This window comes from Dipodomys merriami, unplaced genomic scaffold (assembly GCF_024711535.1).
Source record: "Dipodomys merriami isolate MVZ:Mamm:240054 unplaced genomic scaffold, mDipMer1.0.p SCAF_21, whole genome shotgun sequence".
In the NCBI taxonomy this organism is placed as follows: domain Eukaryota; kingdom Metazoa; phylum Chordata; class Mammalia; order Rodentia; family Heteromyidae; genus Dipodomys; species Dipodomys merriami.
Window position 1 is genome coordinate 5,856,944 of NW_027203493.1, and position 13,841 is coordinate 5,870,784.

Genomic DNA, 13,841 nt, shown 5'->3' on the forward strand with positions numbered 1-13,841 from the left:
ACCAAGCAGAAGGATGTGCAGAGGAAAATATACAGGAAATTATAAAGATTCAAATCCACTTGGTCACATCTGGACTATTTGAAGCATCTCACAGAGATTCCGATGTGAATTCAAATATGATTTATTACTTCATATAAATAACAAGAAAGTCCATTTAGCCCAAGTCCCACAAAACCTTCTAGGCACTATATTTGTAACAAAACAAATGATACCTATCATGAGGACATGGGACTGAAAGGGTTATAAATAAATCATCCCTTACTTACCTTAATCGTGAATGTGACATTCGCCCCCAGACCTTCCCCATAGCAATTTTCATCTCCTTATTTCTCAGAGTATAGATGAGAGGATTTAGCATGGGGGCAATCACGGTGTACAACACAGAGATTTCTTTATCCTTATTTTTACCACCTGCAGGGAAGCTATAGGTAAAAATACAGGGCACAAAAAATAGAACCACAACCATTATGTGAGAGCTACAGGTGGAGAGAGCTTTGCGTCTTCCTGCGGAGGATCTCATCCTGAGGTTATATAAGATGACTATGTATGATGCAAACAGCACAACGAAAATTACAATGACTACTGTCCCCGAATTAGCAATCACTAAGATGCTAACCAGACGGATATCTTTGCAAACCAGTTTCAAAAGGGGCTTGATATCACACACATAGTGATTTATCTGATTAGGACCACAGAAAGGTAAATTGAGCACCATCAGCAGCAAGGCAATAGAATGGCAGAAGCCAAGTCCCCAACCCATGGCTATCAGCAGGTTACACCGCTTCCGGTTCACGATGACCATGTAGTGGAGCGGTTTGACAATAGCAACATATCGGTCAAAAGCCATAGACACCAAAATGAACATTTCCACAGCTGCCAGCCAGTGGACAATAAAGAGTTGGGCCATACAGCTGTTGTAAGAAATACTCCTTCTTGTTGCAGCCAAATCCCTGATAAGCCGGGGAACGACAGTGGACGTGTAGCAGAGGTCCATGAGGGAAAGGTGGCAGAGAAAGTAATACATTGGTTGTTCTATGAGATGACTGCAGAGGATGGTGAGTAGGATGATAAGGTTTCCCATTATAACTGCCAGGTAACAAAGCAGGAACAAAAAAAAGAAGACTAGCTCTGTTTGCTTACTTCCAAAATGTCCCGTGAAAACAAATTCAGTGACGTTCTGTTTTTCCATGAATCAAAGTGAGCCTATAATACGCAGCAGAAACTTAGTTCTTCTGAAATTACATACTCATAAAAAATTGGGGGGAGGGCTGGGAATGTGGCTTAGTGGTAGAGTGCTTGTCTAGCATGCATGAAGCCCTGGGTTCGCTTCCTCAGTATCACATAAGCAGAAAAAGACGGAAATGGTGCTGTGGCTCAAGTGGTAGAGCACTTGAGCCTTGAGCACCAAGAGGCTCAGTGACTGTGCCCCAGGAACAGCAAAAAAAAAAAATTGGGAAAAAAGCAGATGCATACAATCGATGACTATAAAAGATTTTTATATTCAAAGTATCAACATATTTCTAATGGCATTTGATCAAAGAATATTGTATGACTGAAAACATTTCATATATTTTCATATATTTAAATGCAGAAAAAAATCCTACTGGGTAATATTCTTATATTCATCTTACATGTGAAGAAACAACGAATTAAGAGTAAATTTACTGTATCAAAATTTGAAGACATTATATAGTAGACTGAAGAACCCGAATCTGATGTCTGGATCCATGTTCTCAACAGGTGTGCTGTCTTGTTCAGGTCAAGTGGATTTTTACATGTTTTTCTACAGCTGTCAACAAAGAAAGATGATAGTACATTGTGAACACTTTGCAATTTAGAAAGTACAGACATTCACAGATGTATACACATAACTGTCTATATATCTATCTATCTCTGAATATTTATGTGTGCATATATGTATATATATATATATATATATATAGTGCTGATGTTGAACTCATGATTTCAATTTCCTTCTCAAGTGCTTTAGCCTTTGAGCCATACTTCAAGTCACACCTTCTTCTCTTCAACTTTACATATAAACAATCTATAAAATTTCAATATCACAACTAGCATTTCATGTATCTAGTGTAATTAATATGTATTTTACAAAAAGATACTCAATCTCCTTAAGAACAGCAGTGAAACAGCCTGGAGTTGTTGGGTTTTTTTATTTAGTGTTTCCTCAGGGCCCATTTGGTCACATTTAGGACTTGTAGAGACTAGAAACAAATACTTTGGGATGTCCATGCCAAGCATCTTAATAGAAGAACGTTATGTTTTGTTATATAACACCTTCACTTTATTCCTAAAACTCCAAAAGGCACATTTTGAAATAATTCCTGGAGGCAACAATGCTTGATAAGAAATGTACTCATTACCTTGCTCATGTAATTATAACCCCTCTGTATGGTATTGTCATAATAAAAAACGTATTAATAAAAAAGAAAGAAAGCATTCCTGGCATATTGGAAACATGACAGAGGACCTACACAATGACCAGATTGAAGACATGGAAGCTATTCTGATGCTGTGTATCTGGGAGCAGAGCATTGTGAGGATGATCACTCTTAACCACTGTCCAAGTAGCCTCTGCTGCAAACACATGCTTTATTTTCAATGAGATGTACAAGACACTATGTTGAAAACAAACCTTACAACAAACCTTTGTGGGTTGGAGAGGTGGGGAAGGAAGGGATAGTAGGGGAAAACAAAGGAGGGGGTAACAATGCTTGATAGGAAATGTATTCATTGCCTTACTCATGTCACTGTAACCGCTTTGTACAGTATAGTTACAATAATATATATATATATATATATATATATATATATAAAGCCTATTGTTCTAAGTGAACTTGTGTCCTTTCATTGGCATCTATGAGGAAGCAATGTAGTATACTAAGTATAGAGCTGCCTAAGAAACATAAATTGCGCCCACTTAGCTGCACTGTGAGTCTCTTTGTTTTTTACTTGAACTCTGCATTCTCTCTAAGCAATTTCTTCAACTGGTACATAGAATAATACTGCTCATCTACCCATCTTATTTAATCTCCCAAACAAAATAAGTTCATGTAAAAAACATGTATGTGGAAAAGGGCTTGTCAAATAAGAGAGCAGCCTTGTAAACGTTTTGAAGAAGAAAAACCATTGTAAATATATACACCAATGTATTGACAAAGATTTCTGCTGAGATGGATTTTGTGGTCTGCCACAAGAGGCAGACTGAGGAACTCATATTTTACACACACTAAGTTCACAGAGGGGGACGCGGCTATGAGAAGCTTGCTCTGGTTTGAAGTTTTGTGGAGAAATCTGTAAGGTGAATAAGGAAAAAAGGAACCTAGAGGTAAACTTAACATTAAACTCACAGAATAGAACTAGGGGAAAGTTAGAAGATTCAACTTCTGAAAATGGAAAAACTAGGTCCAAATTACACCCCTGATATCAGAGTGTTCCTCTGTATTAAAACATAGATCCAGTTCTGTATTATTTACAGGGTTTGAATATCATCCAGGAAAACACCTAACTCTGTAGACTTAGATGCTTTGCAGTAGTTCCCAGAGTCTCTACTAAGAATTCTCTGAAAATATGCCATGTTGACAAACCTCTTTCTCTTCAAATTCCATCGCTTCTTGATATCTTGAATCTGTCTGACAGTCTGTCTGTCTGTCTGTCTGTCTGTCTGTCTGTCTGTCTCTGTCTCTGTCTCTGTCTCTGTCTCTGTCTCTGTCTCTGTCTCTGTCTCTGTCTCTGTCTCTGTCTCTCTCTCTCTCTCTCTCTCTCTCTCTCTCTCTCTCTCTGCCTCTCACTGTGTCTCTCCTACTCTCTATTTCATCCCTCCCCCTGTCTTTATCTTTCCACACATATACCTCTGCATATAAGTATACAAGATTTTAGAGCAAAGAAGTTTCTCCTTTTGAGTACATACCTTTGGTTTAAACTCTACTATTTAAATTTCTTCAGATCTCAGTGACAAATTCTTTCCAAGGGTATCTCAACTTCTGTCATACAAGGAACAAAAAGAAAGAAAGAAAGAAAGAAAGAAAGAAAGAAAGAAAGAAAGAAAGAAAGAAAGAAAGAAAGAAAGAAAGAAAGAAAGAAAGAAAGGAAGGAAGGAAGGAAGGAAGGAAAGAAAGAAAGAAAGAAAGAAAGAAAGAAAGAAAGAAAGAAAGAAAGAAAGAAAGAAAGAAAGAAAGAAAGAAAGAAAGAAAGAAAGAAAGAAAGAAAGAAAAAAGAAAAGCATCAATGCACAATACCATGGATGTGGACATAGGACTAATGATACCAAAATTTTTAGAACACATAAGACTCAAGGAATATTTTATTCTTTCTGGCATAATATAAACTACTTCTCATTTATCACTTTATTTTCATGACAATTCATTGGTCATGAAATTCATATGCCATTTAATTATTGATCTTGCCTTCCAGCAAGTACAGTACAGCCTAAGATTGCACAAGTACTCAGAAGAAGATCTGCATATAAACAAAATAAAAATAAATGCAAATCAAAACAACATTGAGATTCCACCTCACCCCAGTTAGAATGGCTATAATCAAGAACTCTAACAACAACAGATGCTGGAGGGGATGTAGACAGAAGGGAACCCTACTGCATTGCTGGTGAGAGTGTAAACTTGTTCACCCACTTTGGAAAGTAGTATGGAGGTTCCTCAACAGACTCCACATAGAGCTCCCCTATGACCCAGCAATCCCACTTTTGGGCATTTACCCAAATGTTTACAAACAAGACCATACTAAAGCTACCAGCACAACTATATTTATTGTAGCATTATTTACCATAGCTAAGATATGGAACCAACCCAGATGCCCCTCAGTAGATGAAAGGATCAAGAAAATGTGGTATATATACACAATGGAATTCTATGCCTCCATCAGAAAGAATGACATCACCCCATTTGTTAGGAAATGGAAAGACTTGGAAAAAATTATATTAAGTGAAGTAAGCCAAGCCCAAAGAAACATAGGTCCCATGGTTTCCCTTATTTGCAATAATTAGTAAATGTCTGGGACAAGCAGACAAGTTTAAAAGCTATGTACATATGACCAGATAAGATGATGTTAAGCGAAATGAACCCCAAGTTAGGGACACAAGTGGTTTTTTCTTTCTTGCTATTGTTTCTAATATATTTATAATGTACTATGTGATTTTTTTCTTTGTATGTTCCTCCCCTACGATATAACCCCTGTTTTCACTGTATTGGATGTCGGTGCCCTGCATGTTGTATATACACTTCTCTAATTTGGGGAGGGGAAGGGAAAAAACTAAATGCTTAAATAGTGATACAGGTTGACCCATTGTAACAATGAGATGCACAAGCCACTATGTTGAAAAATGAACTTTACAATTTAGACAGGGGGTGGGGGAGATTGTAGTTGTGGAGGTGGGAGGGAAGAGATGGAAGGGAAAAAACAAAGGAGGAAGTAATAATGCTTGATAAGAAATGTACACCTTACCTTGCTCATGTAACTGTAACCCCTCTGTATAATATTTTTACAATAAAAATGTATAAAATGCAAAAAGCAGCAAAACAAATGTTCTTCTTGCTACAGCTGATGGAAATAATACAGCCACAAGATTTATTATAATCCTTCTCTTCTCCAAAAGGAAATCAATTTTAAAAAAGCAGAGCTGAAAAAATTGTATGTTCCAAATCTCCTGTACTTTTACCCTATTTAGTTATAGTTTTAAAATACAAATTTAAAATAGTCATGTCAAATTAAATGGCTCTTGGATTGCCAGGCCAATTTTCCCAAATTATCTTTCTCTTGAAAATAACCACTTTCAGAGTTTAAAATTTTACATAATATTAATCCAAATACCAAAGATTTTTACCTCTATATATGAAAAACATTAAATGTTAATTCTTACTTCTACCAGATTTCACATTTTGAGGGGATATGTAATTTGTCCTTCCAACTGCTTCTTCTTACTTTGGAAAACGTAAAAGAACAACTTGATGTGGACACAACCTGTCCCTCCCATGAATCTTCAAATCAAAGAAGCTATTCAGGATTCACTGCTAGGAAATAAAAGATATGTGAAGACCCAAAGGGAAAGCTCCTGTGGGAACTGTTTTGCAACAAATTGATGTGAAGTTACAATCATGAAAGTGAAGCCAATATTGCTAATGTGGTCAGACAGATGGTTTCAAGACTCTCTGTCATTCCTCTCATCAGGATTAAATATTTCTGTAATTTTATAGCATCGGTGACATCTGAAAATTTTGTTTTTATTTTTGTTTCCAGAAAAAAAAATCCCTTAATTATGGTATCTTTATAATTCATACTTTCTATAATGTTCATTTATTTTTCAGTTGAGCTAAGAAAGTCTTATAAGAGTGCTATTATTGTAGCATTTAATATTGTCCTTTGAAATGACATTATTATTATAGAGGATTGTAAATATATTTTTTGTCAGTAGTTCAATTTACCCTTTAAAATTTTAGGAGCCAGGAGCACCATTATTCAGTAGTTACCATTGATTTTAGAATAACAGCTGGAAACTGGAAAATTCCACAATGTGAAATGTAATGTAGTATTTGATCACTTCTGTTTGCTTTGGTTTCTGATTGTGTTGGTTTCATCCATCTCCTCATTGAATGGGAAAGCAAGGAAGTGTTGAAACTTCAGCAGAACCAAAGGGGAACAGGGCATGTATATCATACCCTTCAGTTGATAGCAGGCTAAATGCAGGCATCGCAAGGCCATGGATAGGTACAATCAATTCACTTATTATTGAAAACAGTTTCAATGGCGTGTATTATTTTACTTTCATACCTGCATATAAATTATTTTGATCTGTTCTTTTTGCTGTCTCCTTTGCCCTCCGTATCACACGGCTTCTTGCCTCCAACAATTTCCATTTTGCATATGACTGATTTATTGTTTTAACATCTGTATTCCTCATATTGTAACAAATAGTTAATATTTGTCTTCCTCATTCTTGCATTTTATTTTTGCACAATAATCTTTAGCTCCATCCACATTCTTGCAAACCACATCTTTTTTAATGTTTTTTATTGTAAAAATACTTTACAGAGTGGTTACAGTGGTTACATGAGCAAGGTAAAGAGTACATTTCCTATCAAGCATTGTTACCTCCAACACTGTTTTTCCCCTACCATCCCTTCCCTCCCACCTCCACAGCTACACCCCCCCCCAATCCCTACCTAAATTGTAAAGTTCATTTTTCAACATAGTGTCTTGTGCATCTCATTGTTACAATGGGTCAAACTGTATCCTTATTTAAGCATTTTGTTTTTTTCCCTTCCCCTCCCCAAATTAGAGAAGTGAATATACAAGATGCAGGGCACCAACATCAAATACAGTGAAAACAGGGGTTATACTGTAGGGGAAGAACATACAAAGAAACAAAAAATCACATGATACATTAGAAACAATAGTAAGAAAGAAAAAACCACTTGTGTCCCTATCTTGGGGTTTATTTCGCTTCTTTACAGCACCTTGACTAATTCCACAACTTGTCTATTGTAAATTGTAATTCAAAAACATGGGTGTGCAGATGTCTCTATTTTATACTGACACTTTAGGGTACAAGCACAAAAATATCAGTCAAGAATAATATATCAATTTTAGATTTGGGGCAACCTCTATGCAAATTTCCAGAATAACTGCAAAACTTACATCATTCCAATAGTAGATGCTGTTTCTTTGTGATTCTTATATTTTTCTTTTGTAGCCTGGCTAGCATTTGTTATTTCTTTTCTTGCTAGTTGATATTCTGACTGCGGTAAGATAGAATTTCAATTTTCTTTGGACTTGTATTTCTTTAATGACTAAAGAGGTTGAACATTTATTTATTGACTGTTAGTTCTTCACCTTTGGGAAACTTCAGTTAATTTGCATATATTAATCTCCTTTTGTTTTTTACTTTTTTGAATTCATACTAATTTTGCCAGATTATATTCACCTTTCTGGTTAATTGTTTGCATATATTTGGTTTCATTTTCTAGACTTCCTCTTTTCTGTGGTTTATGTAGAATCTTATAAATCTGATGTAATCCCATTAATTAATTCTTTCTCTTATATCCTAAGTGACTGGCAATTTTGTTTTTTTTTTGGTCAGTCTGGGGCTTGAACTCTGGGCCTGGGTGCTGTCCCTGTACTCTTTAGCTCAAGGCAAGTTCTCTACCGCTTGAGCCACAGCACCACTTCCAGTTTTCTAGTGGTTTATTGGAGATAAGAGTCTCATGGACTTTTCTGCCCAGGCTGGCTTTGAACCGCTATCCTCAGATCTCAGCCTCCTGAGTAGCTAGGATGACAGGTGTGAGCCGGCTCCCAGCGTGACTGGCATTCTATTGGGGAACAAGTAATCTGTGATTCTATCTTGAAATGCTTTCCTATTTTTCCCTCTAGTAGTTTCAATATCTCATATTTTACATTAAGGTCTCTATGCATTTTGAATTGATGTTTGTATAGGATGAGACACAAGGATCTAGTTTCAGTCATATACGTGTAGATATCCAGTTTTCCCAGTGCACTTTGTTGAAACAGACATCTTTTTTTAAAAATTTCAACAATAGACATTTTATTTTTTTAAATTTTTATTTATTTTTATTGTGAAAATACTGTACAGAGGGGTTACAATTACATGGGCAAGATAATGAGTACATTTCTTATCAAGCATTGTAGCCTCCTCCTGTTTCCCCTTCCCCCGCCCCTCCCGCCTCGCCCCCTTCCCTTCCCCCCCACCAAAGTTGTAAAGTTCGTTTTCGACATAACAACTTGTACTTCTCATTGTTGCAACTGGTCCACCTGTATCCCTATTTAAACGACTTGTTTTTCCCCTTCCCCTCCACAAATTATACCGACAACAAATACAGTGAAAGCAGGGGTTATACTGTGGGGGAGGGACATACAAAGCAACAAAGAAATAATCTTATAAATGCGTTAGAAACAATCTCATGAAAGAAAAAAAAAACATTTGAATACATACCTTAGGGTTCATTTCCCTAACCTCATGTTATCTGACCTTTTCTGCTTGACTCAGACATATACTAGGTATTGCAAATAAAGGAAACCATGGGACCAATTGAAACAGACATCTTATGTTTCAGCATCTTTCCAAGAATGATATGTCTGTTAATGCACTGATTTATTCCTGGGTCATGTATTCTATCCATTTTCAACACATCTATTTTTATGCAATAACACACTGTTTTTGTCGCTGTATCTCTGTAGTATAATTTGACATCAGATATTTTGATACCTACAATATTTCTTGGGTTGTTTTGTTTTTATGTGAATATAAGATATTGCATGATTTCATGTGAATTCTAAGAGTTTTATGTTATGTGAAAGATAATATCAACATTTGTAAAGACATTGCATTTAGCCTGTGCTTTACTTTGGGAGAATACAGTCATTTACATAATGCTAATCCTACCCAGTATTGAATACAGGAGGACAATTTCTTCATTTTTTCAGTATTTCACAATTTTCATTGTGGTAGTCATCTATGTCCAACTAGATTTGTTTGTTGGTGTTTCTGAAGTTACTGTGTGTTCATTGTTGATGTATTTATTTTGTATTTTTTAATTTATCCTATGTTCTCTTTTTATTGTAAAAATACTGCACAGAGGGGTTACAGTTACATGAGTAAGGTAATGACCACATTTCCTATTGAGCATTGTTACCTCCTCCTTTGTTTTTCTCCTACTGTCCCTTCCATCCTCCCCTCCCCAACTACTCCCTCCCTCCCCCCAAAGTTGTAAATTTCGTTTTCAATATAGTATCTAGTATCTTATACATCTCATTGTTACCTATATCTTTATTTCCGCATTTTGTTATTTCCCTTCCCCTTCTCAAATTGGAAAAAACGTATATACAAGACACAGGGCACCAGAATCAAATACAGTGATTCAATTCCACTTTCCTCATCATTTCTGACTATTCACTGTGTTTCAATTCCTTCTACCATGTACATAATTTTGTTTTTTAGTAGAGACCCAGACTTATATATACTAATAGTTTCCTTCATTCTTTTTCCTTTTCCTTCCTTTTTTTCTATTTAATACCCACTGCTTCAGGCCCTGCATGCAATTCTGTCTTCCATTGGTTCCACTAGACCAAAGCAGCTTACAAGAGACCCTCTTATGTGATTTAGAGAATGTTTTGCTGCCAGAACTCTGATTATGAAATTTGGTGGGGGATTTCATTCACTTTATGGATTTCTCCTTTCACATTTACATTGCCTCACATGTTTAATTTAGCTGTTTATTTCCAGTGGGACAGGTAATATGGAGTAGCACACTCATCAGTATCTGTTACATTTTTTTGGTTTTTTGATGGTAGCCCTTCTAACTGCAATGGCAGAGTGCTCATTGTAGGTTGACTGAGATTTATCTGAGAAAGCAACAGAAGAAGAGATTAAGACAGTCAGAATAAAGATGCCCAAAGACACATAGATATGATAACCACTAGAATATTTGTTTTTATCATTTTTGTCAGGGTTGCCATTGGAATATAGAACCTCCTGTCTCCTAGCAGATGCTCTATCTACACTGAACCACAGCTCTAGACCCATTATGCACTGATGATTTTGAAATAGGTTTCTCCCTGCTTCGTTGGGTTCAACTTATAGACTGTAATTTCTCCTAGTTTTTTTTTCTTCCTTCCATATCTTGGAACATAAGCACATAATAATACCCTGACCTGCTTCTGTTGAGATGGACTATTATATTTTGTTCAAACTGGCCTCAGGATTTGGTTCTTCCAATCTAAGTCTTCCTGTTGGCTAAGATCATAGGCCTGAACTACCATACCAGGCGCTTTTTAGTGTTTTTACATATGGTGAAATGAGGAGTTTACAATAACCTCCTATATATCTTACAAATCTTCAGAAGAAAAGAGCTTCAGGCACTAAATAAAAGATATCACAGTGAGAAAGGAAGAAATCAAATTATTTCTGCTTTTAAGCGATATAATTCATATATCTGTATATAAATTTGTACATTTTATGTACATGATATGTGTATGAAACTTTATTTGAAATTCTAAATGCTTTAGAATGTGAAATCATATATTCAAAACCATGAGTTAGTGTTTGCAGAAAATAAAGATTCAAATAAAATATGTCCTATGTGATGAATTAAAGAATTAATACTGTTAAAATTTTATACTATTCAAAGCAATCTACTGAAAAGTTCAATACTAAATTTCTAATGATTTTTAATGCAAAAAGAAAAATAATAGAACCAGAGAAATCTCAGCAATGAGAACAAAGCAAGCTCAAGGATGAAAGTCTTTGTCTTTAAAATATGTTATAAAAATACTACACCAAGCATTACATCACCTCTCATTAAAATATACACATATAACAATAAAATGAAGGTATCATAAACAAACCCATTCACATAAGACCAGCTACTCTTCAATAAAGATGCCAGAGGCATGTAATGATGCCAATATTCCTTTAGACAATCCTTGATATGCTCAGAAACAATTGTCTATCCTCCAGTAAAACCAAGAAATTAAAACCTTATATTATGCAATTCATAACAGAATATAGTTTACATGGGTTTCAACTGTCTTTTACTTCACATGTGAAACATTTCCACCAGTCAACCCATCTTCATCTCTCTTAGCCTGCCTTTGCTTCTGCTTAACCTCACCTAGAAACCATTTTATAATAATGTTATTTATTGTAGATCCCAAATATTTGAGTCTTTCTGAGTCTAGCTTATTCCATTGAACAGAAAAAGATACCAAAACAGCTACAATAATTCTGAACATAAAAATACGGTGGCAATGTTATACAATGAAACAGGATGGTAATAGCACAGAACTAGTCATAAAAGTCATTTGAATAATGATCCTGGAAAAACATCCATGTTATCACACTACAAAAGCTTTTGTTTTCATTTATGTCCTATTCTAAACAATAGAAACCCTCATAGACATCTATCTGACCATTGGCAGTGCTGTTAACTACACATTCATTGCCTGCATACAATGCTCATAGGAGTTTGTCTCTTGGGTCTCCCTTATGCCTTTTAACTCAAAGTATTCTCAGCAATGCATCCCTGAAAGCTTCTTTTTGTTTGAAGACTCATAGGAGAGACAGATTTTTTGGTACATCTGTGAGTTGTTTCAAGTTATCACAGAAAATTAGGATCACTTTAATATTTCCCCCAAATAGAATGTCTGGAGGAAGGTAGAATTAGGACTAGTACTTGTTCTTTTTCTTAAATTGGAATAAATTTGGACTATTGACCAATAAGTATAAAAAATTAAGTTCTTCTGTAGTCTGTATTTTTGATAGATATTTGATAGGTTAAAGACATTTGGGAAACTCTGAATGGTAATTAGAGGACAAATTAACTTGAGGACAAATGTTCTAATGTTTCCTTTGTGTTTCTGACATTACAAGTAAGCAGAGTGAAAATGGTATGAGCTTTGAAAACAGGCAAACATGATTTAGAAACAGATGCTTTCTTTAGAAATTGTGCAATTTTGCACTGTAGTATCCATAATTGAAAAAAGAGAGAAAAAAACAAATATCATATACCTCATTGGGGTATGGTGAAGAGGAAATGGGTTAAATGGTGAAAAGAATTTATCATTATGCCCAGAACATATTTGTTATGTGAATATTTACCCTAAATGTATCAAATAGTTAACCATGCATCTTCCTGTTTCACGATTTTTATTATTAAATTATGATCATTTTTTAAAAGAAACAAGAGTATAAAGTTCTCCAAGAGGATATTTTACACTATCTATGTATCAGTCATATAACTACTTTCAAAGAAATGTAATTCAATGTTTTTTCCTTTTCTTTTTATCATTACTAATTGCAGATGAAGTATCTTTGGAAATGATTTTTCACAGAGATCTTTGTGGAAGAATTAAATAACAGAAACAATGTGAATGGCATGTAACAAAATGGTAAAGGAATGTTGTTTACAATTGAATCTTCCTGTACCAAGGAATATAGTCAGATGGGATTGATAGAGGGAAGAAAAGGGAAGATTTCAGAACTGCAAGAAGAAATAAAACTAAGAAAGAAATGAGACCTGGGTTATCTCAAAGGATACCAAGGGGATATGGAAACAGCCTTGAAGACCTTTTTCCATAAGGTTCTGTGTTTCCTTAGACCAAATTTAATCACTGGAAGTAAAAGAGAGTCGGATATATGCTGAGTTTTGCACCAATATGGTGTAACTATTTTGAGCTAGGAATTACAATGTCTACACTATTGTTATTCTAGTTGTCTTACAGTTCTACTCTACAATTTTAATGAGAAGTTTTTCTTCAAATACTTCTTCCTCATCTCACAGATTCATCCACTGAAGTTTCCACTGGGAGCAAATATGCACTAATAACATAATTTTTCTGTGTACTGAATGCATGTTTAATATGAGTTCTCCAATCCATCCCCTTGTGAAGGAACACAGATCCACAGAGCCTGAAGACGGTAAGAGGCTGGTATATGTTTGTAAGAGTTTGCACCTTGACAAAACATTTTAAGGGAATAGGGCCATTCTCTGAATTGTAAAAAAAATTAATTCCTATTAATTCATTTTTCTTTGAGATAAGTGAGGGCAGTAGATGAGCAGCACTGCTTTTGCCAGTTGAAGAAGCAGCACAGAGAAATGAGGTGTTCAGCTGTAAAACAACCTGGTGCTGAGAGCTTTGGGGTTCTTCCTGCTCCTTAGAAAAGGATTTGTCTAGGACATTTTATTGTTTCCTGACTAGCTCCACTGAAAGAACATAAATTCGTTGAAAATGACCATTTAGTATGAAACATACCTTTTTACACTGCTTGTGCATCTAGGAATTGGTAAAAGGTGATG

The 13,841-nt window shown here is 35.3% G+C and overlaps 1 protein-coding gene across 1 annotated transcript; it reads right to left on the minus strand.

Annotated features, from left to right (window-relative positions):
* Positions 1 to 262: 262 nt before the first annotated feature.
* LOC138833693 (olfactory receptor 4P4-like) lies at positions 263 to 1,189 on the minus strand. The gene has a single exon (XM_070031984.1). The coding sequence runs from the start codon at positions 1,187 to 1,189 to the stop codon at positions 263 to 265; it is 927 nt and encodes a 308-aa protein (XP_069888085.1).
* Positions 1,190 to 13,841: the final 12,652 nt, after the last annotated feature.